General features: G+C 40.0%; 1 protein-coding gene across 3 annotated transcripts in view; it reads right to left on the bottom strand.

Moving 5' to 3' along the window:
* The window catches only part of tpm4a (tropomyosin 4a), a 29,247-nt gene extending 14,665 nt beyond the window's left edge, over positions 1-14,582 (bottom strand). Inside the window, exons 1-2 of one of the 3 annotated variants that reach the window (XM_015006256.2) lie at positions 14,243-14,582; positions 10,966-11,091 (exon numbers count right to left, since the gene is read on the bottom strand). In XM_015006256.2, coding sequence (XP_014861742.2) covers positions 10,966-11,091; positions 14,243-14,356 — 240 coding nt within the window. In that variant the 5' untranslated portion in view covers positions 14,357-14,582. Of the gene's footprint in view, positions 1-5,088; positions 5,690-10,965; positions 11,092-14,242 lie in introns of those variants that run through there. The other 2 variants (XM_015006174.2, XM_015006340.2) reach the window with 2 other exon arrangements.
* Positions 14,583-25,198: the final 10,616 nt, after the last annotated feature.

The raw sequence follows: 25,198 nt of genomic DNA, 5'->3' as shown, positions 1-25,198 counted from the left end.
AGATCACAAGATAAAAAAGCAGGAGGTGTGTTCGTTAGCCTTTCAGAGCAAAAGTTATCAAATCAAAATTAGCCACGTTTTGTTGCAAAACTGGAATTAAAGATAACCTGATGGAAAGTTATGATAAGATAGCAATCGACTCGATACTGCAGTTCACCAGAGAGTGAAAGTATCTGGAAGCACCTCAGGTATCTTGGCATTCTGTATGTTTTACTTTAAGGAATATTTAATTTTTCTATAAAAAAATTATCAATGCAACCGTTTTAAGGAAAAAAACTGATCAATCAATCAATCAAATTTTATTTGTATAGCACATTTCAGCAGCAAGGCATTTCAAAGTGCTTTACATAATTAAAATAAAAACAGCATGTGACATTGAATAAACAGTGAGAAAGAGACATTTTGAAAAAAAAAGAAAGATTAAAAAAAAGATAAAAACATTAAAACCCACGCCCCTTTTAGGACTTCAGTTAAACGTCGTTTGACAAGGACTCTAACCTCTCGGAAATTCACTTACGTTTCTGTCGTTATCGTGTTAGTTGAAACGCCGTCAACTGGGACTCTAAACCCCGTAGGACTTTAGTTAAACATCGTTTAACTGGGACGTTTTCCGGAGGGGCTTTACATCATTAAAACGTAGACAGTGAGAAAGAGAAATAAAAATAAATTAATAAATAGATAAAAAGTAAAGATAAAAACTACTTGCATTTGCCATTTTATCTATGTTGAAACACATTAGTTGTTTTTTTTTTTTTGTTTTTATTACTTTTAGCCAGTAATTAAGTCCCAATTTGAAAGGTTTAAAGAGTCACTTGCAGCTCCAGAGCTGCAGGTTGCAGCTAACAGCTATAGATCATCTTTGTCACATAAATACTACACACACTGATATTGGCATGACAATATATGTGCGATATATAGTGCCTCCCTCGTTCTGTACATGATTCCTGGTGACTGAGCATCAGGCAGTTACCCACTTTAAAGTATATTCAGGTATTGCAAAATTATAAAAACGTAATTTTGTTCCTATAATTTGTTTAAAATGTTGCCAGAGTGACGAGAATTTACAGGACTCTAGTGCACCTGCTCCAAGAAAACTGTACACTTTTCCCACGCTTGCAGCAAAAACAAAATTGTTTGAAAATAATTATGATGAGCAAAACAAACCGGCACAGCGTGGAAACTAAGGGAGCTCTTATTAAGATAGTGATGTGTTGAGGCTTGTTGTTCAATAGCTGATTGCAGAGTCTAGCTGAGCAGATAGCCTGACTAACCTATACTTAAAGTCTCACTCAATAAATATTAGAATAAAAAAATGTATAATATTCTGTGGAACAAGCACTTGAGAACCTCTGCCAAGTCAGAAAAAGCAGTGAATGTTACATATACTCAAACTATCATAATCCATACATTGCATATTTTTTTCCCCCAGCAGCAGGAATAAATTGTTGCTGTTGTGTTTTAGATAAGTGAAACTGGGTCACGCAATTTTTTTGTTTCAAAACTGTGTTGCTAGGAAACAGCAGTGTTTTTACTCATGGTTATCATACCTGAGATTCACATTCTGTCTACGTTCAAAGAGGGTGGCAACTTCTCATTGATTAGCGCTTTGATACATAATCATGTCAGACGAAAAGGACTTGTGTTACACGCAGAAATTATTCAGGATCTTTTCCCAGCTTCAAATAAAAGGGCTGCATGCACAACATTCTGTACACATTGAATTAAATCTCATACAGACGTAAAAAAAAAAAAAAAAGCTGACAGACATATTCTATCAATTAGTACAATTCACGGCTTCCCTGTTTTGCTAAATCATAACACCTGAAAGAGACAGGAGTGAATACAAAAGTCTTGAAGCTTCGCAAAAGTCGTACACAACTATCTGAGATCCAACCCCACCTCAAGCACTAATCTTCCTGTTGATCTGGGTTGGAGCTCAGGGACAGGAAGCGTTAGGAGTAGAAGTACAGGAAGTGCTGGACCAGAGTCGCCAGACGACATCCTGGGAGGGGCAGTCAGGGTGGGGGAATACATCAGTGAGGGTTGGAGTCTCACTTCCTCTTTTTTTTTTTTTAAATGAGATTTTAGAAATAGATCCGAGAAGATAAAAACAAACCCGTCACCATGGAGAACTGTGTTCCTGCTTCCCAACAAAACCGCACAGAAGAAGCAGAAGAACTTTTTAACTTCAAAAGAGGAATTGCCTGTTTAAAACCTCTCTCCCTCTGATTATTGAACTACTTAAAAGCATCACAACAAAGTTTCATGCTGCTAAAAGCAGGTAATCTGGTCCAACCGGGCGTCCCAAGCAGCTCTCACAGAGCGCAAAGGATTATCTATAGCCTGCCATGGAGTAACCACAGAGAACACTGAACAGCTCATTGAGAATGATGGCGGGGAATAAACAAGTCTAATGGACGAATCAGGAACAGATCACTTCTCTTAAAGTAGCTTTAAAGTTTCACCCGAGCATCAAATTCACATGAGATGCAACATCAAGCCATTACTTCACTTTTTTCTCTATTTTTTGGGTGACAGATGTGGTAAAGGGTGGCCTGATGGGCCATTGTACTCAGCGAGGTTCCTGTTTTTGATCTCCCCGTGCTGGGATGAAAGGGTGTTTTTGTGTAAAAAGAAATGACTCCAGGTTGTCCTAATTACTCACATATGGGACCACACCGACCTCGCCACACAAGCGTGCACCGGAATAGCTGACTGTGAACACAAACGGAGGGAAATGTGCGACGTCTGAAGCTGCAAAAAGCAGCAAACAAAGTCGGAGGACGCCCTGTGGAAATCATCAACAGCAAGACGGAGTTGATGCATCTGTGAACTTTGATTTGGTACCTTCTGAAAGAGAATAACTCCTCTGTTAAAGTTTCTAACTTGTTTTTATTGCCGTCAATACTTAAAAACACCAAACGCAGGATTTTCTATTAAGCAATGACAAAACTCAATCAATTTAGCAAGATTCTGAGATGTATAAAGTCAGACGGGATATAATTCTTTTTGATGTCAATATTTACGTCTGCATCACAAGCCAGGAAAACGCCCAATTGTCAAGTGGAAAAAAAAAGAAACGGTGCCCTGTTACCTAATAGGCAGCCTAACAAAAGGAGGCAAGTCCTCCGACGGGTCTGCTCCTTTCATCAGTTCAGGAGCCATATCTTTAGAGCCACACCTTCCCCTCCTCCCACTCTTCCTCGAATCTTCCCTCTGGTCCTGCAAACCAGAAGGTATGGCACTATAAAACCATGCCCTACTGTGCTGCTAAGCAGTTTTTCCCCTTGCACTACTTTTACTTTTGCTGCTTTAAGTCATAAAACTCAGATGTGGCCCGAGTCAAAGAGGCAGAGCGGGTGTGAATATTTCTGACTTGTCCAAACAGGCACATTTTGTGGAGCTTCAGCCATGACGTTTGCCAGTTTCAGACTAAGTTACGTAACTACAGAGTGTTGAAATGTAAACACAAGCAAGCTGAAGTTCTTGCTATTATTTCTTTTGCCTTGACAGTTCACAGCTGGGTCACATGAAGGTGGGTTCGATGCTAAGGTTGGACTTTTGATCAGCTAAAGGATTTTATCAATAACCAAACAGTTTGTTAGTTCATGTTTTCAGGCATGCATGAAGTAAGAAAAGTGTATATAATTTAAAAATGCTGAAAATATATATGTTTAACCCAGATCTAGGTGATCTCCCTATTATTTGACAATTTAGTTTAAGTTCTTTTGATTTGACTCACTAATCCTACCAAGACAGGAACTAGTTACAGTCACCAATGTATTCAGCACTTATAAAAAGTTACAGTATCTGAATTGCTAAAATTTTTCACCACACATTTCAGACATTTTGTTTAGGCAGAATAACCCACCCCTCTACTGGTTCCTGCACATTGCTGGTCAGCTGGTAGAAAAAAGGGCTGCCTCACTTTTACCATGATTACAAGAAAGACTAATGTAGTCATTTGAAAAATAAAAAGACAAGTCATTTAAATATGGAAACTAAAAGATCATCACTTTTTTTAATATAGCCAATGTTGCTGATCAGTGCTAGTCAGCTGAAATCCAGCTTCAAAACTTGTTCTTTGCTGACAAGTCTCACTAATCTGGTCACCAGTCACTCTTATTAAGCATGATGTGTTTAGAAACTACAGCGTGGAAGCAACAAACAACATGACTGATAAGTAGCAGAATGCAGGCTAGCCAATTGTGCAACTAACTAACTAACCAGCCAATACCAGCTTTTGTTACACTGTAGGGCTGATGGGCAAAAAATAAATCATACTGAAAAAATACAGCTAAACGTAGCATGTTTTCTTTATACGTTTGCTTAAATCTGCCTGAAAATTGAAAACAACAATAAATGAACACCAGAGATATTATGACTGTAATTACAAAGTACTTAACATAAAAAAACAGCTATTAGATCATTCTGTAAATTTCAAACTGTGGGACTTTTACTCAAGAATCTCACACAGGCCCACGCCTTGTTTGGCATAAAAACCCTTTAAATTATGCTAATACAGCTACTGGTCACATCAACATTCAAAAGTCAGCATGATTAGAGAAGGCCAGCGAAAATAATTGTCTTAACAAGCTGTTTTCTTGCTACGCATGATGGAAAACGCTCAGATTATTATGTATCAGAGGACGATCTTTTCCAGCAATGTGTTTTGTATTTTCTTATCTGCTGCAGTGAGAAAGTGTCCAAACAGCTGATGTGCTACTGCCACACCAATGAAGCGTCCACATATAGATTAAACTTTTGCATGTGGATGTCTACGTGGTTCATTCACTTCAGTTCTGCTAGTCAGACAACACTGCGCATGCGCAAGGAATCCAAACTTCTTTTTCTTTTTTTTTTTTTTCATTACAGACCAACGCCTTGCATTGTGGAACAATCACGCCCGCGAGTGAATCAATGACATGATCTAATGAGACGCTTTACACCCGAGGAGGTACATGCGAAGCCTGCCAAAACCAGTTCACCAGCCTGACACACTGCAGCAACAAAACCAAAAGTATACGCGCAGCGGTGGGGTTAAAAGTGAGAGAAAAGAAGTAGAGCAGGAGGAGGAGATAGTCTCACTTTTTCTCGGAGCTCCCGTTCACCGTCCAGTTCTCTCTGTAGGACCTGAGCCCGGTCCTCTGCGTCGTCGGCCTGCTGCTGCAAGCTCTGAATCTTCCTCTTCACAGCTTCCAAAGAGTTCAAACCTGCCATTGTTCCCTGTTTTTGTTACTTAAGACTAAACGTAGAGGAAAACGAGAAATGGGTTGTGCAAAAAAAAAAAGAAAAAGAAAGAAAAAAAGGCGTGTACTACAGCTTCCAAGTTACTTAGTCAACCCAGTTGAATAATTTAAAATATTAGTAAAATAATAATTACTTTGGTCGCTTGTTTACAGACAGGCAAGAAAGAAAAAAAAACACTAGATGTCCGTCCCTGACTGGTAAAAAGAAAAAAAATGAGTCGTTCAAGTCCGGTAGGGGAAAAGAAAGTTAAATAAGTGAAAGGTGTGAGTGTCCAGGTGATCTCCAAAGATGGCTCCTGGTGTGTGGGAATGAAAGGCTCATGAGCAGACCAGATAGTCGTCCTCAGGAATGTGCGCAGCAGGTTTTTGGTCCCGGGTTTGAGGAGGATCACAGACGGTGTGCGGAGAGGAGAGCAGAGAGCGCCGGAGTGAGCAGCAGGGAGAGAGATGATTGGTGAGGTCAGAGAGGGGCGGGACGTTTTTATGAGTGTGTGTGTTTAAGAAGGTCTGATGTGAGGGCTATGAACCCAGAAGTAAAAAAAAGAAAAAGCAGGACTAATTAATTAATCTGTCAGTAGTAGGTTCATCGTTTTGTCACACTCAAAGCTCCACAATCTGATGTTCTCTTCAGTGGATGTGGAAACAACCATCAACATTAGAGTAAAGCAAAATATCCAGGTGCATCACAGTAAATCACAATGTCATCTGAAAGGCAATTCATTTCTATATTTCAGTTAAAAAAGAGAGTAAATTTTGGTTATTATATTGATTCATTACACACAGAGTTGTTAATTTCAAGTGTTTTCTGTTAATTTTGATGATTATGCACGCTTCCATAATCAGCTCCTCTGAAAAAATTAATTTCATTTAAGACCAGTGAAAAAAATCCTGCTCAAAGGTATGGCCCTGTACTGTATAGGATATGCACATACAGTAACACCATCCTTGATGGTGGCTCTTTTGCATTAATTACTGAATTTACCTATGCAGGTAATTACATCTTAGCCCAGGTTAATGACTTCTGACATTGCTCCTGGTTCAGGAGGAGTCATTTAATATGAGGATATGTGACATTTGCAGCCCATTTCTGAGATACGCTAGGAGGCTCATGAAAACACTGCCTCTACCTTGTGAATACCTCCAAACTCTTGAATGGGCTACGGTTATCATAGTTGCTTTTCCACCTTCCCTCTTCTTCAGTCAGAGGCTTCTTCAACGTCCTTGCAATACAGACCGCTACAGAAGACCTTTCTTGCCCACAGCCATCACCATCTGCAGTAACTCCTTAATTAAATGAGCTACAGCTACATTTAATTTCCTTTTGGGGTCAATAAAGTATTTTTAAATTGAATTTAATTGAATTACCATCCATGCAGAAGGTGTTAATGATTGTCATCTACATTCCTCACTACTGTGTAGCCCATAGCATGGACACATACACATCCCCAATGTGCAAGAAAAAAATCCACAGTGCTCATCGTTGGACTTGTTGAGTTTAGGATGATGGACAACCACATCTCAGTCCATATACAGCTGCGCCATACTGTCTATCCACTCTCACATAGAGGATTCAGCAATGCAATGCAAAGTTGTTTAAAGTCTGGGATGTTGTTTCATTTCTTTTCCTGACCTGGTGTGCTCACTGATATTTTCTGGCAAATCTTTGATGCCTTCATATATATATTTATAATAAATAGTCTGTCTGGATGCTCTAACTGAACTCGGAAGACGTTGGATATTTGAGATGCTTGCTTGAAACAGTTTAGCTCATATTAGTAAGGTAACATTAATCTATAACTGTATTTACAACTTCAAATATTCAGTGTAAATGGTTGTGCGTTTGAGGAACCATGCAGAGTGTTTGTCATGAAGGAGAGAGCAAACATCCACGAGTCCCCCACCTGCCAGCACAAAACGATGGGCCTTGAGTGGGTGTAAATCTGATTTATCCCCCTCCTCCTCACCCCTTCATGTGTCCCTCATAGACCTGCCTCTGTGTTTACCCTCATCGTCTCCTATTCACATGACCGGCCTGGGAACAAACAGTGCTGCATGAACTGGACAGGGAGGCAGCAGAGCCCGGCTTAGAGTCAAACATGTTTGCAGAAAGAAGAAAATCCCCTCAAATCAGACTCGTGTGTCGATCGAGACTCAGCTCTCTTATTTGCCCCTTGCACCGGAAAAGCTGGAAGCCCTGATATTTATTAGACACAGGAGTGTGGGACTTTCTGTTTGCCTTAGCTGCATTCTTCACATACCTCTACCCCTCTCCACCCCCCGCCTTCTCTCCCTCTCTCTCTGCTTTCTCCGCTCAGACTGTAACTGTTGCTGCTGTGAGTTATAAGTCCACACACAATGACTGAATGGTGCCATCTTTATCTCCACAGGCTGCACAAAGGTTGGGATCTTGCGCTCAGAAGTACGGACTCCGTCTGGTAGCCTGAGCTAACAATAAACAGCGATGACCTACATATTGGCACCTCTGCTCTGGTTCCCTTTTAGAAAACACAAAGTTTTTTTCTTCTTTTTTTTCTTTTCTTTTTTTGCTAAAGGCTGCTTTAGAGTCCAGGTTTTCTGCACAGTTCTCTGAATTCACATGTGTAATGACTTGACTGCTGCCTCTAATGAGTGACATGCCGAGGAGAATTTGTGCAAGAGGAGCAGAACGTCTTTACTTCTTGTTATTTTCTTGTCACTGGCTTCGCTGGGAATGTCATACATTCAAAGGGAACATGTGTCTTTCTGCTTAAGAGTTTTAACTCCAGACAGTTCAGGTTAGAAGCTTGAATCCAACAGATTTTTTTTATTTATTTCTTCTTTCAGGGAGGTGAAATTGTTACATAGCATGCAAAAGCAATGTTTGAATTTATTGCTGATTCTTTCTAATCCAGACATAATAAAGATTATTTATCAAATCTGCACATGCCTCCGACTTTTATTTGGATAAATGTCCTTTGGGAAGTCTCATGTTTTTAGCCATTGAAAAGCTTGTGGAGCAGTTCTGGCAAAAATATTTGACCGCTTTTCAAGACAGAATTGGTAGAGTTAATTTACTTAAATTTCATTAGTTTCGTATGGGCCTGGCTTTTAAGGGCAGGTAATGTCAGGGCTTTTAGGAAGGAAAGAAAAGAATCAAAACGTTTCCATTCTAAAGTCAGATCCAGTTCATATTCCTGTTGGAAAACCCAGTCGTGTGCAAGTTTCAGCCATTTGACCCAAGCCGACCAGAAATGGAGCCTCTGCACTGAAACCACTAAAGCTGAAATATAATTTACTGTTATGAACATGGACAAGCCCAATGTCTTCTGGAGAAAAACGGAGTACCATGACATCAGATACGTCCAGAGGACTGAATCTCTCAAGCCAAAAGACTAGAAAAGAAGATGGTAGCATTATGCTGTGGTTCTTGCGCCGCAAGTGACGCATTTTCATGAAAAAACAAATGTGAACACAATCTTAAATCAACACAAGGTTGAATTGAGACATTTGGAAAGCCTCCAAGTCAAATAAAATAAAACTTTGTGGATTCTGCTTAAAGACATGAACCAATTTCAAATGAACTCCACAAATTCTACCAAAAGTTGTCAAATATTCAGCCAGATTATCCCAGAAGCCTGATCATGGCTGCACAGGTATGGATGAGCTGCAACATCCGAAGATATTTAGAATCACATTAGGGGTGTGTGTTAAAACTTGGACCTGTAGACAATACACCACAAAATAAAATTCATGTAAGTAACGCTGTTTTTCCTCCTGTCGTATATTTTTCCGTCTTAGAAAAAGCATCACAAAATTGATGCGATATTTACGCTCATGTGGAGTGTTCGCACCCGATCCGTGTTTATGTTCAGTCTGCGGCTTTGTAAACGGTCCTTCAGGAGTCCAGTTTATCATTTTTCCCTGTGAGGCTTCTCGGAGTCGTCCTCAGTTTGTGTTCAGTCGCTGCGTTGAGGACAATCCTACATGGCCCCGGACTCCAGCTGTGTCTCCGTACGGCAAAGCCCTCCCTTGTCTTTGTGTGCACACAGAACAAAGCTGCATTTCCCTGGGATTTCCTTCACATGAGGCTCTAACAATGGCACATCTTGGAGGACGTTAGAGGAGTTTTGTCCTTGACTAAACTCTCTCTGCTCAGCTTGCTTTGTTTTTATTTAACCCTTGTATGTAGAAATGGGGTCCAACCGACCCCACACACGTAAAACTTGTATCATTTGCCATAGTCCTTTACGTTTGCCTCAGTCCTCGCACGCACAAGGGTTAAATCATTGGATTCTAATTTGTTTTTACGCCATTTCACCAACAAACTGTCTCGTCTTTGGTGTGGATGTTAAAGATTCATTAGGACTATCATTGCCCTTGACTTAGCCTCTTTTCTTTGCTTCCCACACACACACACACACACACACACGCACACACACACACACACACACACACACACACACACACACACACACACAATTACGGACTCAGGCAACAAAACACACTCTTGTGCACAAGCATGCTCTCTCCCCAGTGCCAGAGGAACCAACACTGACAGAAATACAGTCTTGTGGTTTGTGGTGATGCTAACAATCTAAAATATGGCCTTTCCACCCAGATTGTACTGATTAAGTACAGAGCTGCATAGCTTAAGGTTTTTCCTTCTACACCAAGTTATGTCTTATAAAAAAGGATTTTTTTTAAATGCTAAAAGTTTTTGGACATACCCAGTCTGTTTAGGTCAGTAATGTTTTACTCTGAGAACTGCAAATACAAATTAATTTTAAAAAATTGAAGGAAAGAAATTGAAACATGAGGTTCGAAGACATAGCTAAAGAAAACAACTCATCCACAAGCACAGTGTAGTCACAGACGTAACACCAACAACGGGAATCAGGAGTTGAGTTTAGTCAGAGACTTCTACACCAATCACTGAGTAAAATAATCAAGCCCTTGGGAGCACAACATCTCTTAATTTTAATATATATTCTGTCATTTTAAAAATAACTAATTTTATTTCTGAATGGAGCATTTTATTGCTGGTTGTTTGGTGGAGTTAAATTTGATCCCAATATATTATGTGTGCAGTTTTATAGCTTAAATGTGATGTACAAACTGATGTACAGTGGCTCTGCTTAAAGTTTTTTCAGGTATTATTTTGAAATTTCCCATCTAAATGTTTTCTGTAGCAACATATTCTCTGTTTCCTCTATGAAGGAAAGCATTGGATACATGAAAGAAGTCTCAATATTCTGGAAATAAAAATGAAAAAAACACCTTATGAGTGTCTCACTGAATGCCAAAAGTAAAAAATATATATATTTTACTGTATAATAATGACAATTTGTGTTATATTTAGCTCTTTTTTGTTTGAAAGATCTGAGTGCATGTGTGTGCTTGACTAAACGGACTGCAGTTCAGAGTGCTGCACGGGAATGTTACAGTTTCCAGAGAGCGCCAAGCCATGGATCAAAGTAAACCTACAGCTGTTGACGGACCAGCTGTGGAGTAATGGGCCTCTAGTTTCAACTGTCGCCATGGTAATACGTGTGTAAGTGTGTGGTCTGTTTGTCAACAGAACAAGTGGTTGATGATAGGAGGCAAAAGCCTCATGTCTGTTTTCAAACTTTGGCTGGAGACTCGGTTTAGCTCGTGATGCCAGGTGTGTGTGTGAGTGTGTGAGTATGTGTGTGGGAGGGGCGGCGGGGGGGTAAGAGTGTGGGGCTGTTTTACTCACATCTGCAGCTTTCTTCTCAGACAGTTCCAGTTTTTCCTGAGCATCTTTGAGGCCCTCAGAGAATTTGTCCAATTCATCCTCCGTCTGCTTCAGCTTCTTCTGGAGGTCCAGCAGCTCATCCTCCAGCTGCAACAGGACCAGAGGTTACTTCTGTTACCCTCTTCAGTGACGGGGTGTGCGTAAGACTGACATGACACTGTCATATACATGACATAACATCTGTCATGAACATAAAGAAGTCTTTATGAATGTCTCTGACTGTTGTTATTGTGTTCTGTATTTTCTGTGTAGTTATTTTTGAGGTTTTCTGTGTTTAGCCCTGTCCCTGTCCTGTCTTCCCTGTTCTGTTGATTGCTTCCCAGGTGTGTCTCATTCTCTGATTACCCTCGTATTAAGTCCACCTGTTGCCTTTGTCTCTTGTCGGGTCCTTGTCTAAAGTCAGTCTTGTCGTTGTCAGTAATTGTCTTAGTCGTCACAGTTGAACTGTATAGTCCTGTGACGGTGTTAGCTCTTGCATGTCAGTCTTATTAGTTTCAGTTGCTACCGGTATCAAGCTGTTGCTTAGTTCTCTGCCGTGCCGCCTGAACTGGACTGTTTGTGCTACTGTCAATTAAACCAATCATCATCATCACCTCTCAATCTGGGTCCTGCCTGCGTTCACTCTCACCACCTCAACTCATGACAGTTAAGAAGTGTCAATTGGAAAATAATGACACTTTTAATGCAAAGTTTCTCTAAAAGTAGCATTGAAAGTCCATTAAAAGTGCTAACTTTGCAATAAAGTGTCATTATCTATAAAATTATGTAAAGTTGGCACTTCTAATGGACTTTCAATGCAACTTTGCATTAAAAGTGTCATTATTTTCCAAATGTCCTTTCCTGACACAGACATTCATAAAGATGCCTTTGTGTTCATGACAGATGTCATGTCAGTCTTATGCACACCCAGTCAAATAAAGCGTTACCCTCTTCCAGCACTCTCACCTGTTTCCATCCTCAGTTTCCATGCTACCTTGAAATAGTTGTATATGCTTACTGGAGCTCCTGGTGAACATTTTTAAAACACCTGAAGATAAACAAGTCTTGCAGCAACATGACCTTACACTGAATAGTATAGATAAGTACGACCTTGTACTTAAGCACATTTATTCACAGGGAAATTAATAATAATAATAATAATAATAATAATAATAATAATAATAATAATAATAATAATAATAATAATAATAATAATAAGCTGCATGTTTGTTTGCCTCCCCAAGACTGTTAAATATCAACATTACAAATATATATTTTTTAAATTCAGCATATTTTTTAAGTTGCTCTTACTATATAGGAGTTTCCAACTAGTAATCAAGGACTTCCTGCTTCCTTTAAGTATTACATATTTTTATAACACTTTTTAGCCATTAAGCTGAATGAAGATCTATATTTGTCTTGCCACCACACAGTCAGCAAGAAAGCCTTACTTGCCAACCTCCTACCATCACAAACATATAAAGTCTGTGTTAGTGTGAAGCAATGTATTAATATGTAGAAAAACAACTGATGCCTAGTGTTAAGTATGGTAGGGGATCTGTGATTCTGCGGGCCTATTTCTTTTCCAGAGTCCATGTAAATCTCGTTAGAGTGCAATGCATCATAAACTGTTTAACTACCAGGAGATTTTAAACAAATGTCTATTAGAAAACCTGGAATAGGTCAGGATTGGGTCTTTCATCAAAACATATGGCCATATTAACATAGAAATGGCTCCCCAAGCATTTATTTTGACAGAAAAAAAAAAAAAACTTTTAGGGCCACAACACATCAGAAAATATGATGACATCAGTTAAGATTAATCTACTTTTTCTGACTTTTTCCTGTCTTTATAATTTCAAAAGTCCCACCATTCTGTCTTAGGTTTAGTGTTGCAGCCACTGTTAATCTTTCAAGATAAAGTGCAGCTCTAATTATTTATTTTCACCTTCTTTTTTTGTCCACCGAATAAATATACTTAAAGTGATGACTGAATTTTTCTACTTTTATTTTCATATGTTTGATGGAGTGTTACTTCATGTTGCTGCAGTAAAAGATACATTTATTGATCACTTCCTAAAATGTTTTACCTGTCGTGTTAATGCATCGAATTGGTGCTGCGTCTTTAACACCTCTCCCAACTTAGCTTTAAAATAGAATTAAAATTATGCCTCATAAGTTTAAGCGAAATGTCTCACATCTCATCGCCGATTGTAACCGAGTTAAGTCGTCCGGGACGTCGGTGAAGCCAAAGTTTTGAACATTACTGATAGCAAAGCGGTGGTTGATTTGAGAGTCTAATTGTGTTTATGATGTAAAGCAACATTTAAATGGCCGTGGCAGCTATCAGTCTCTCCTGACAAGAGCATCAGTGTGCAGCTGATACCTTCGTTTCTCTGTTGGCACAGAGACAGAGAGTCAGGTGTTCATCCTAATCGGTGTCACCCTGACAGCCTGTGAAGTACGTCTGATAATCCAGCTGTATTCCACTCGGACGTTCTCTCCTGATGCCAAAAATACAGCCTTTATCGGCGAGAGCAGACATCTGGAGCTACTGTGTCTTTCTGAGAATGTGTGTACCTTTGCAAACACTTTGTGATATCTATTCAATTAAAAACACACTTTGGAGCTGGGAGAGGTGGGATGTTTGACTCGGCTCCTGGGCGGTCTCTACTGATAACGCTTCTTCTCTCAGCGGCTCGAATCAGAGGTTTAAGACAAACGTTTTTCAAAATGTAGCTGGAAATGATTGTTTGTTTCTTGTTGCTGACCTAGAAAGCGATTTGTGACCATACAAAGACACACCATTCAGTGTTTATGTGCAAGATTTGTTGATGCAAAGTTCAGTTTTTGATTTTGGTAATCTCTCCCTTCTTTATTCATTTATTTATTCACATTTAATCATGAGGTTGTTCAATGAAGAAAATCACCTGAACTATTCGAAAGCATTGCCTCGGAAGAACAGAAGGAAACCACTTTGTAAAAAAAATAGTAATGATGGCTATAAAAATATCTAATGGCATCAAGATAAGAGCGATAAGGAAATACTTCACAGTCTATAAAAGTTTTTAGACTGATTCAGTGGGGGAATGATTGGTATCTGAGCTCAGGATTTCAATAAAAAAAATATTATTTCAGACTGCAGCTCTAAAACTGCAGATACTTTACTTTTGAAACAAAATTTCTGATTAATTAAAAAAATCAAAAGACTAGGCCACATACTGTTATTAGCCTACTCCCAATGCTGCATTTTCCCCACCTGTTTGCATTTGTCCTCGGCTGCCTTCTTATCCGTTTCCGCCTGCTCTGCCCTGTCGATGGCGTTCTCCTTGTCCAGTTTCAGCATCTGCATCTTCTTCTTGATGGCCTCCATGGTGTCGACTGAGTTCCTTTTTTCTGAGATGTGGGGGAAAGCACCTTTAAAAAATGTTTTTAATGCCTCCTGTTGCCTTTTTGATGAGGGGAATATGTTAGTCTTCCAGCGGAGCGCTGCTGAGGAACAATAAAAAGGAAAGAGACAGAAAGGGAGAGGATAGAAGGAAGGAGACAGAGAGAGATGTGGAAAGAGATGGAGAGCCCAGCCCTATATGGGTAGTTATTTGGGCTGCAGCAGAACCTGCCTCCTGTCTCCAATCACCCTCTCCTCCTCCTCCTTCTTCATCTCCTCCCATGGTTCAGTACTCCCTCCCTCTATCCAACCTTCCTCTCCATCCTTTCTCCCCTCTTTTCATTCCTCTCCTCATCCCTCCAATCACCACTCTGCTTTCACTCCATCCTGACTCCCTGACTATCAGCCTCTCAGCAACTCTCTCCCTCCTATCAAGCTGAACGCTCTCTGTGAGGAACAGCCAGGCTGCTCCACTCCACTCCACTCCACTTACCCTTTACCCTGCCTGTTCTCCTTATTTGGGCTGCTGGGTTTTCACACACCAACAGGTCTGACTTCCACATATAACCTCCTGCAAGTTTTCCACCAGGACAACATATCTGACACTTACGTGACAAGCACATGCTTGATCAAATAACATGTAAACATAAAGAGAAAGATGAGTTGCGATCGTATTCTTAACTTTGGATGTCACTGTGTGTGTGTGTGTGTGTGTGTGGAGGGGGGCGTGTGCGTGTGTGTGTGTGTGTGTGTGTGTGTGTGTGTGGGGGTGTGTGTGTGTGTGTGTGTGTGTGGCCTTGAAGCTGCATCGAGTACACGAAACTGTCTGGTGTGGAGAGCATTTGAAAGGACATTCAGACGGGTGCAAAACTAACTCTGAACATCACCCAAGAAAATATCATCCTTACAATAAAACATGGTGGTGGCACCATCATGCTTTCCTTAAAGGGGCAGTATTATGTATTTTCCAGACACACAGTGACATTTTATGGCACAATCAATTAGATTTTTTACAATCAGTTGTTATAAAAGTGTTGAATGCATCAAACTTAACTCAAAAATTTAACTTTGTAATTGAACACATTGATATCAGGTCTCTGTCTCTTTAAGAAACTCTTTCTTCAAGAGTTTTTTTAAGAGACTTTCTGAGACTCCATCTTCAGCATGTCATCACAACAACATTCCTCTTTTAAGGCTTTAAAATTGTTCTTAGGAGTGTTGCACTGAAAAGCAGTATGCATGGTGAGCTCAGCAGATGTGCAGCTCCTCCAGGTATTTGCTAATTGCTGCTGATTCAGCTGATAGTCTGGCAGAGGAGGAGCTGTGTGGACGTTGATTTTACCTAATGCTGCCCCTTTAGCGTAGTCCGAGATGATGGGAAAATGGATGGAGGTAAGGTAAGATGGAAGAAAACCACATCACAGGTTTTAGCAGAGGAGGTCAAACTTTCAGAGAGATGCTGAATGGCAGCCATTACATTCTGCAAATGTGTCCCTGTCTTATCAATACTTAAAACTGTTTTGGTTTCATAACTGCAGAATGTAATACAGCTGTGTTACACTGCTGTGGCTGTTGCAAGTGCAACTAAAAAAGTGAAAGAAAAGAAATGTGATCAAATTTATAGATAGTGTGTGGAAGAAGAGGTTTCTGGTCCTCTGTGCACCTTGCATTAGATTTTGATGAGTGAGCAATAAAACCAGAGAGGAAATACGGGAACATTGCAGAACAATTTACACAATCAGCCTGTAAAGAGTGAGAAAATATCCAGACAAACCAAAAGAACACGTCACTAGGCAAAAATACATCAGCATGGATGTGTACTGTGGGACTGGACAGCCATGTTGTCAAAAATGATACAAAACTCTGTTGATTTATTTTAACCAACTTGTTATCTGCATCTGTACAGACTTGATAATGGACTTAAACCATTTCATAAAAACCTAATTTATTAAAAACTTCAAATAATGTTTTGCTGAGATATATTTTATCAATGTTTATACAACAGTGCTGACTCTCATAAAATGTAGAAAAGAAACATTCTGCAGCCAATGAGGTTCCCGTTTTCTTTCTAAATGGCGCCATACCTGAACTACAAAGTGAACACCACTACTGGTCTAAAAGACAAGGAAAACCAGCTCAAGTTTTCTCAAATCTACATCATAAATAAGTCAAAGAGGTTTAGAGAATATGTTCTGTGGAGTGAAGAATCGATAATGTAAATTTATGGGCTTATGGTTCAGAGGTATGTTTGTAGAGGAAGGATGAAGCTGAAAAGAGCTGACTACAGTGAAGCATTGTGATGCCTTTGTTAACTACAGTGGCCATTATTGTCCTCTGACACTCTGTCTAGAGGAATGAACCAAAAATACCAGGAAACTATAGAGAAAATCTTGTGGAAGAAAACCCAAGATATTTGACCCGAGTCAAATTAATTTCTACCAAATATTAAAGAAATATGTGAAGTTCTGAATATGAGAAGGTAAAAACATGTTGGTAATCCTATGTGACTTAAAACAGGGGTAGGTTTACTCTGATTTGGTGCCATAAAAAAAGATATTGTCTGTTTATACAGCGTAAACATCTGGTTTCATCTGTACATCTGAAGTTGCAGCTTAGAAGCCGAAGAACAAATTTAAAGTCAGAATAATTTTTATCTTATGATTTAGATTATGTCTGTATGCCAAAACCACACATTTTCAGTGACCATACTAGTTTTATTTGTGAATTAAAAAATACAGAAAACATGACACTGTATTGGTTTTTTCCTTAAGAGATTCATTGAAGGAAGAAAGTTTGTCCTAAATGTGAAGACCTGCCTCATCGCTACTTTGCTCTGCTTCTTTAAGCAGGTGTTGCTTGTCTCCTGTGTCTGCTGCATGAATGTCACAGAGTTTGACTCAGTGCACATGAGTGATTTCTTGAGTATGTTTGCCTTATTGTTGCAAGCGTGCTTCCTTCAGCTCCTTTCCAGCCACAGGAATGCAGCGGATGGACTGAAGAAGAACAGCATCCGATCAAAGGGAAATTGTTCCCTTTTATTATTATTTATTATGTATGAATAACAGATCATGTTGGGGAAGAAGATGCAACCACACAGGAAAACATCTGCCAAGCTGAACAAACTTTGCAGCCTTCCTGGAACCAGAACAGCAAATCCTCTTACTAAGGGTTCATCAGTGAACTCGTGCGCCTTTGGGGTGGAAACATAAAGCATGACTCATGTCGGCTGTGCAGCACTCCTCTACTGCACCTTTTTGCACCCTTGTAGACAGAAGCACATATTTTCAGTGTGACGTTAAGCTCCTGAACTGCCTGTGATGACGTCGTGCCCTCCACCCCCAGCCCCACTTCCCCTCTCACCCCTTCCACTCGGGCTTCACTGCTCAGGCTGAGGCTCGGCTGTGAGACTGAGGTCTGCATGTTTGAACGTCTTCTTAAAACACATCACTGTGACACAATCTGCTGCATGGTTACTGTTTCACAACTTCAGATGTCATCCCAGATGTACTTAATTATTATGTTGTAACAGACAGCTTGAGTCAGATGACTGCAGTACACAAAGTGCAGAACGTTCAGCATGTTTTCCTCTTTTGTTTAATTAATCTTAATTGTTTCTTCCAGCTTAAATGACTTATAGGTTCAATGCACAACTCTAGCACTCTAGGACAGTTCTAACACCTGAACTGCACCTGAAGTTCGGGTGTTAGAAATTAATCACACAGTTCAAATATATAGAAGTATTCTTCATGGCCAAAAGGAGGTTACAACCTCTGTTGACATTCATCCCAACAACAAAACATTGTTAAGATGTTATATTCAATCTGCTGCTGGACATTGGCTCAAATAAATCATTTCATGGTTTTTGTTTATTTCACAACCGTGTTCACTCACCATCAGTAATCATGACATTATGAAGTAGATTCCTGTGAGTAAAAAGTGACAACATTCCTGAAGTATGTATACTTTAAAGTAATGACAGAAGCAACCAGCTACCAAATATGGCATAAAATGTATGAAATGCCAAGGCAAGACACCTGAAAAAAAAAAAAAATAAAGAATGACATTATTAATATTTTTTTTCACATGAGAGGATGCTTTGAATGCCAATTGTGGTATTAATCCTTTTCAAGGTAACATAAAAATAATAACTGTTAGTATTCATATGTAACAGGAACAAGAGTTGCTGGCTAATTTTCTTGAGTTCAATTTACTTTTTAAGTTAAAACTCAGATAAAATCAAATGTAGTCATTTTCTAGGTCCAAGTTCTATAACCAGGTGGAATTGACGACAAAAGCTACATTAGCTACATTAGCTACAGTAGCTACATTAGCTACATTAGCGACCCGCGGGGATCAGCTAACTGTTGAGCTTAGTGATGTGCTGACAATTAGCAATACAAACTAATAACATCAATGTATTTCTTTGGAAAATTAACTTTAAAATTGGAGGAAGTTATTTAGACTCAATAAAATACAAACAGAAGTAGAAAACATATTTGTTTCCTCGTGTCAATCAATGTCAGTAATGCAGCCATATTGGGTTGGGAAAATCCTGCAACTGCAATCAGATTATAAGATTTGTCAAATTTGAGATCACAACTTGAACTCCTTTATTCAGCAGTGTCCAACCTCGATCCTCTAGGACTCACGTGTTTTAGGCGTGTCCCTGCTTTTACCAAACTGATTCAAGTGGCTTAGTAGTTCCCTGGGCATGTCATTAAATTAACATATGTCTTAGTCAGGTGTGTTGAGTCAGGGAGACATCCAAAACTTGCAGTGCAGAGACCAGTGAGGGCTGACTGTCTAGACGACTGACTTTATTCTTTAGGAATGTTTTTTTTTTTGCTCCTTCTTTTTTTTCCCCTTCTACAAACTTAAAATGGTAGTAGTTCAAAAAATGAGCTTAACATTTTAAGATTCATGATCAGTGTTTCATGATAAATTTACAAATCAGTTCACTATGAAATGCAAGAAAGCAAAGGTAAGATAAAACCTTCTGTAATCAGATTCAGCTTTTATACGTAGTTCTGATTCATAACACATTGTCTCAAGACAGTAATCTGACAGGAAGAGGGGCTTTAGAGAGGCTTAATGTTGCGACTAATCTAAAGACTTCTTTCCACAGCGACTCTCTCCAACCGGTTCAGATCCCAAGTCATGCTCTGGCCTGACCAAAGGGTTTTGGGTGTGGCCTTTGGTCTCGTCATGTCCAGAACCCCTATGAATGAAGGCGATCAGATGACCCCCTCAGTACCCGTCCTGTCCTTCTGTGAAACGACCAACTTAACGTGGTCCAGGAGTTTGATTAGCCCTACGATGCTGTGGGCTTTTCTGTCCACAGCTTTGCCCTTTGGATGATCTCAGTGATGGTAGAACACAGTGGTGTTCTACCTTAGAGAGATTAACCAGCCCTGGAGCCAGAGACAGTGGGGCCTTTGCCAGTGGAAACCATTATTATTTTCTGGGATTTGGCCTGACTCGGGTCAGAAAGTATAGGAAGTATAGGAAGCCTCTTTGAGAAAGAAAGATCAAATCGGGCGGAGTATAAGCTGGGTGGCAAGCAGGGTCCTCTGTTTTAGCTTTTGGTGAATGGATTCTTTCTTACCTTCTCTGTAAATCTATAACTTTTCACTAGATCACAAAACATCTTTTATTTGATACCGTCAGCTCTCTCCTTCAGGATGGTGTCAGTTTAAAAGCACTGCAAGATTAGTGGAGTCTGTCATTACCAAATTTGCTCCTGTATGCCATAAAAAAAGTTTTTAAAAATCTCAGGTTTCAACAATAAACTGACTAAAACGAAAAGAAAAGCGCTAAGTACACAGAAGTGCAATATAACAATATCTCCTTAACACCTGGAAGCTTACTATAGCTACAAATACAGGTCAAAGGAGACACAATCACATGGTTAAAGTGTGTGATAAAAGTAAATTCATGACATGCTGATGACACACCAGCTTCAGGAACTCTGTCCTCTGCAGACCTTATAAGGAGATTATTCCTTGGAGTCGCTATCAGACAGACAGCCTGACTGACATGCTGACTGCTCACAGAGAGGATGTCGGGTAGATGAGATGTTCAGTCAACACAAATCATCCGCCGCTTGGTAAAGCTGCAGTTATTATCACCGCTCTGCACTTCTTCCCTATTCACGACGGCTCTAATTTAGTTCCTGTCTCCTCCCATGCTTCAGTCGTCAACAATGTTTTTCCTTTCTTTCCTGCTTCCTCCTCTCGCCTGCTGCCTTTAATTCAGGTCTCATATTACAGAGTTTTCCTGTTTGACCGTGTTCTCACCTCCTGTTGACTGTGTGTACTCACATAAAGAGTCATGCTCAAACATCTGGCTGTAGCTGGATTTCACCACTTCGGTCACAGTGTAGAAAACGTGTGTGTATGTGAATGTGTTTATCAGGAGGAGAGGGGGGGGCGACAGACAGGGCGAGTAAGGATGAGGATGGGCTGGACTTCCAGCTCCAGAGTAAGAAAGAGGAAAACCCTCCCACAGGAAACCAGCGCTCCACTCCACATGGCCTTTTAAGGTAAAAAAAACTCCCCAAAACTCTTCTCGCTGGGCAATATATAGTCACATTTAAAGCTACAGCAAGAAGAGGGGAGGAAACCATGAAGTTTCAAAAGATTTTATGAGAAGTTCGCAAATAATTTCACATATTCATAATCAGAGACTAAACTTGGACAGAGGAACTCATCCCGTTTCTAATTAACCCAGCTGTTTGGCTTTTTTCAGAGCTGTGTGGGTAGTTAAAACACATTTGCATATAATTTTGCTATCACAGCATTTATGACTGAAATTAAACATCACTTCTGGCTCTGTCTGTATCTTTATGACAGAGTCATTGGACTGCTGCCGCTTACACTGATGAGGCACTCATCTGCAGTCTGAGTCACATTAGGAGGAGTGTGGGAAACAGGCCTCGTTGGTCTTTACCACATGGGAGAATTATCTACAACTGGAATGCTGTGTAAACAACGGAGGGCATCCACAAACTGCACCATTTAGTTAAGTGTGCTGCTTGGGAAATTACACGTTCACATACATTCCAGGTCTCTTGATATTTATGGTGTTGCATCTATGCTTAAAGGGAGAAAAAAATAACACTGTGTAGGTTTGCTCTTGAGTTGAAACTCAAATAATAACATAGCTTTCAGGGAAACTGATGTTTTGGGGCTTGATATATTCTTACAGCAGAATGAAATGATGCCATTTTATACTACCAGATAGCATGGGTTTGTGTTATCGTCATGTTTCTGAGCCGCTATGCTTGTAATGAAACTTTAGGGACTTTAAAAGCTGCATTTTACACTAAACAGCGACTTTGAATCCCAGTGTCACACTGTTACTGCTCTACCTTCTGTTTTAACAGTGTAAGAAAACAACTGTTTTAGTATTGCATTACTACGTTTCAATCTCCAACTAAATTATTCTGAGGCAGAAATTTTTTGCACATTTAAAAAATTTTTTGCCTATCACAACTCTGAGATACATTATGTGTGGTACACTGCCACGAAATGTATGTAAAAGCTAACCCAACAGAAATTTTAACGTGGTGCTATGAAGACATTCTCTGCTCAGATGAAAATTCACTCGCCTCGGCATGCTGAACCCTTAAAGTTCCTGATCTAGAATGAGAGCAGTATCTACTTTCAGATTAATTAAACAAATAGTTATTCAGCCTCTTGGGGGAGCCTATAAACTGAAACTTTAAGCCCAAGATGGTTAAGTAATCAAAACGCATAGGACATGTATATCATGGCAAAAAGTCCCATATAAAAAAGTGAGCAAACAGCATGCATACCTTAAGTACATGACAGAATTTAATGTTTTACTAAATGTGGTTTCTTGGCACTGCAACAGACTGGCGACCTGTCCAGGGTGTACCCCGCCTCTCGCCCGGAACGATAGCTGGAGATAGGCACCAGCAACCCTCCTGACCTCACTGAGGGACAAGGGTGTAAAGAAAATGGATGGATGGATGGATGGATGGATGGATGGATGGATGGATGGATGGATGGATGGATGGATGGATGGATGGATGGATGGATGGATGGATGGATGGATGGATGGATGGATGGATGGATGGATGGATGGATGGATGGATGGATGGTTTCTTGGCATTTGGACCCACACAAAATGTATTTTTAGATACTCCAACATACAGCACACAAGATTTTCACAACTGGACTGAATATGTTGTGTGAAAGGCTCATCAGAAGAAGGTTTGGGGGGTGATAGTTTCTATTTTGTTTCACATCTATCAGTGGCTGGAAAGTGTTTGGATGACCTATATGACCTGTTTTATCTAACGTTTAAAGCAGCTGTATCTCTAGATGTGATTCTCCATCTGGTAAAAATTTATGTCTATTGGTACAAATTATGTGCACCTGTATATTATATCAAATGTAATGGGACATAAACCAAGAAGCAATAACACAACCAACTTAACACTTAGTTCCTGTCTGTCCCTTCACAGTACTGTGGGTTTGGGTTCTGGAGGTAAGGCCTCTTTGGATCATCCATGTTCTGGTGCTTCCTGCTGACATTTGTGACTATGTCAAGATCTGGGGATCTTTGTCTGTTTCCTCAAGAAGTCTTGAGAATCTTTTGCAGTGAGGCAGTCTTTATTCTCCTGCAGCCGTCTGAATGGGTCAGCATTTAAAATTTGTCACATCCCGATCATTTCTGCTGCTCTACGTTGAAATGAGAAAAATCAACAGACGTAGCTCAGTTGATTTTAGAACAACAACCCGTCTGTTGTTCTAAATCGTTATCTTTGTCATCAAAAGCGCTGGGTATGTGCATGTGTCCCCACCTTGGAGCTGTCTCATCACGCCCGCCGTTATCTTCACCCAACATTTTGCCTGTTTGACATTGTTTACGGTGGTTCTGTAAATAATGACCTGCAGATGAACAGCTGTCTTTTCCCAGTTAGACTTTATCTCCTCATCAGGTTCCCTCTCAGAAAGATGGACTGGCGGTGAGGACGGAACAAAGACCTGAGGTTTTCTGTCCGGACCAAAAAAACGCAGACAGGGTTTTACCTTATAAGATTGACCTAATGTGGTTCTTATAACTTCTTCAAATCAGAAATTTAAGCAATTATTAGTTACTCATCCTGTACTTTGCAAAACCATTATTATCCCTTGATTAAAATCACAAACTTGCACTTTATTTATTGGGACTTTATGCAATAAAGTTGTGAAATGGAAGAAATGTATAAAAAAAATACCTTTGGCTGCAAATCCAGTTGTGAAATGTGACAGCTCTGTATTGAAATTGCTGCTTGGTTCAACTAGGGCTTTTGCACAGCTGAATGGTTGCCACGGGAGATTAAATAATTTCTCAAATACGCATAAAAGAATCAAGACAACACTTTATGTTTTTATGAGGGAAAAAGAATTATAGCATAGTTTTACTGTAAAAAAAAATTGTGTCCACTTCACAGTTATGCGTTACTTTGTGTGGTCATAAAATCCCAATAAAAATATACGAAACATAATTGTTCAGGATATACATACAGGTTTTTTTTATCATAAATTCCTGCAGATTCTAATTAACTGTACTGGCAGCTGAATTGAAAGCCAGACTACTTTGCCTCCTTAGGGCTTCTCCTGGGGGAAACATTTAGCTGTTTAGCATCAGAATACTCCAGATTCTTAGTCGGCTGCCAACTCGGTGCTGAATTACTGAGTCTGCTGTAAAAGAGGCTGATGAGAGTGGTGAAAAAGAGCAGAAAAACTGTAACGATGTGGGCTGTAAAACCAAAACAATTAGCTCTAATGAGCTATAAAGCTCTATAGGGCTGAGGAAAGCCACAGAGTTTGTATATAATTAATCTCTTCTGCTTTGACAGCTCCTGTCCATCAGCCTTTAGAATAACACAATGTTCATTAAGAGATCTAAAACATTTAGTTGCCTTCTTTTTTGTGTGTGTTTATAAGTGATATTCGGCTTGACCCCTTGGAAGTACTCAAAGCCAAAGCTGTTCCCATTTAAACAAAGCTGTATTAGAGAGGTTATCTCAGGGCCAGCCTTCAAGATCCTGAGCAGGAAGAATGCATGACGTGAGCCCACAGTCATTCTGCTGATACGCTGCTGATAACTGCCAGCACTGCCCTGTGAAGTGAATCATGAAGTGCTGCCACTGCCATCAAGTCATGTGGGGGGGTCGAAGGTCGTGCTATGATAGATCAACACCCTTCCTGGATTAGAAATGAAAGCCAGATTGTAGGAAAGGTGGCGTATGAGAAAAATCCCCTCAGCCGATCCCTGCAGCCAAATGACACTGAACAGCTGTAATAGATTTACTTCTTGAGGCAAGCTTTTTTATTTACACAGAAGTCTTTGCTGTACAATTCAGCAGCTCACTGAGTCACTTCTCTAAATTCTCTCTTCCCAGCCCCCTCTTGTTTGATCTCTCCAGGCTGCTAATCTTCATCCTGAAGGTACTTCCCTAAAATATGCAGAAGATGACCATCCTTCCCCTCCAGCCACAGTGAGGGCCGAGTTTGCATCTGCTGGCAGAGCGGTCCTCCCACTTTGTTTCAACCTGGGCTTTAATCCTCCCAGCTGCTCACCCAGAGAGGGCGTGAACTTCCCACCAACATCTGGACAGAGTAACAGCTTATTAAATAACTTAATGGTTGCTCTGCTCCTGTTCAGTAGATTTCTTCCCACATTTATATTGTCACTGTTGTACAATCCATAGTGTTAAAATCTATCCGTAGTTTTCGTTTCTGCTCTTTTGATCAGGAAGTGCAGCTGTGTGTGGAGACGTCTACGTCCATATTCATGCACTTTTCAACATAT

This window comes from Poecilia mexicana, unplaced genomic scaffold, assembly GCF_051168715.1.
Source record: "Poecilia mexicana isolate PSO_F unplaced genomic scaffold, ASM5116871v1 scaffold_4, whole genome shotgun sequence".
Taxonomy (NCBI): domain Eukaryota; kingdom Metazoa; phylum Chordata; class Actinopteri; order Cyprinodontiformes; family Poeciliidae; genus Poecilia; species Poecilia mexicana.
The sequence above is the reverse complement of the archived record's forward strand: the minus strand, read 5'-3'. Positions and strand labels throughout refer to the sequence as shown.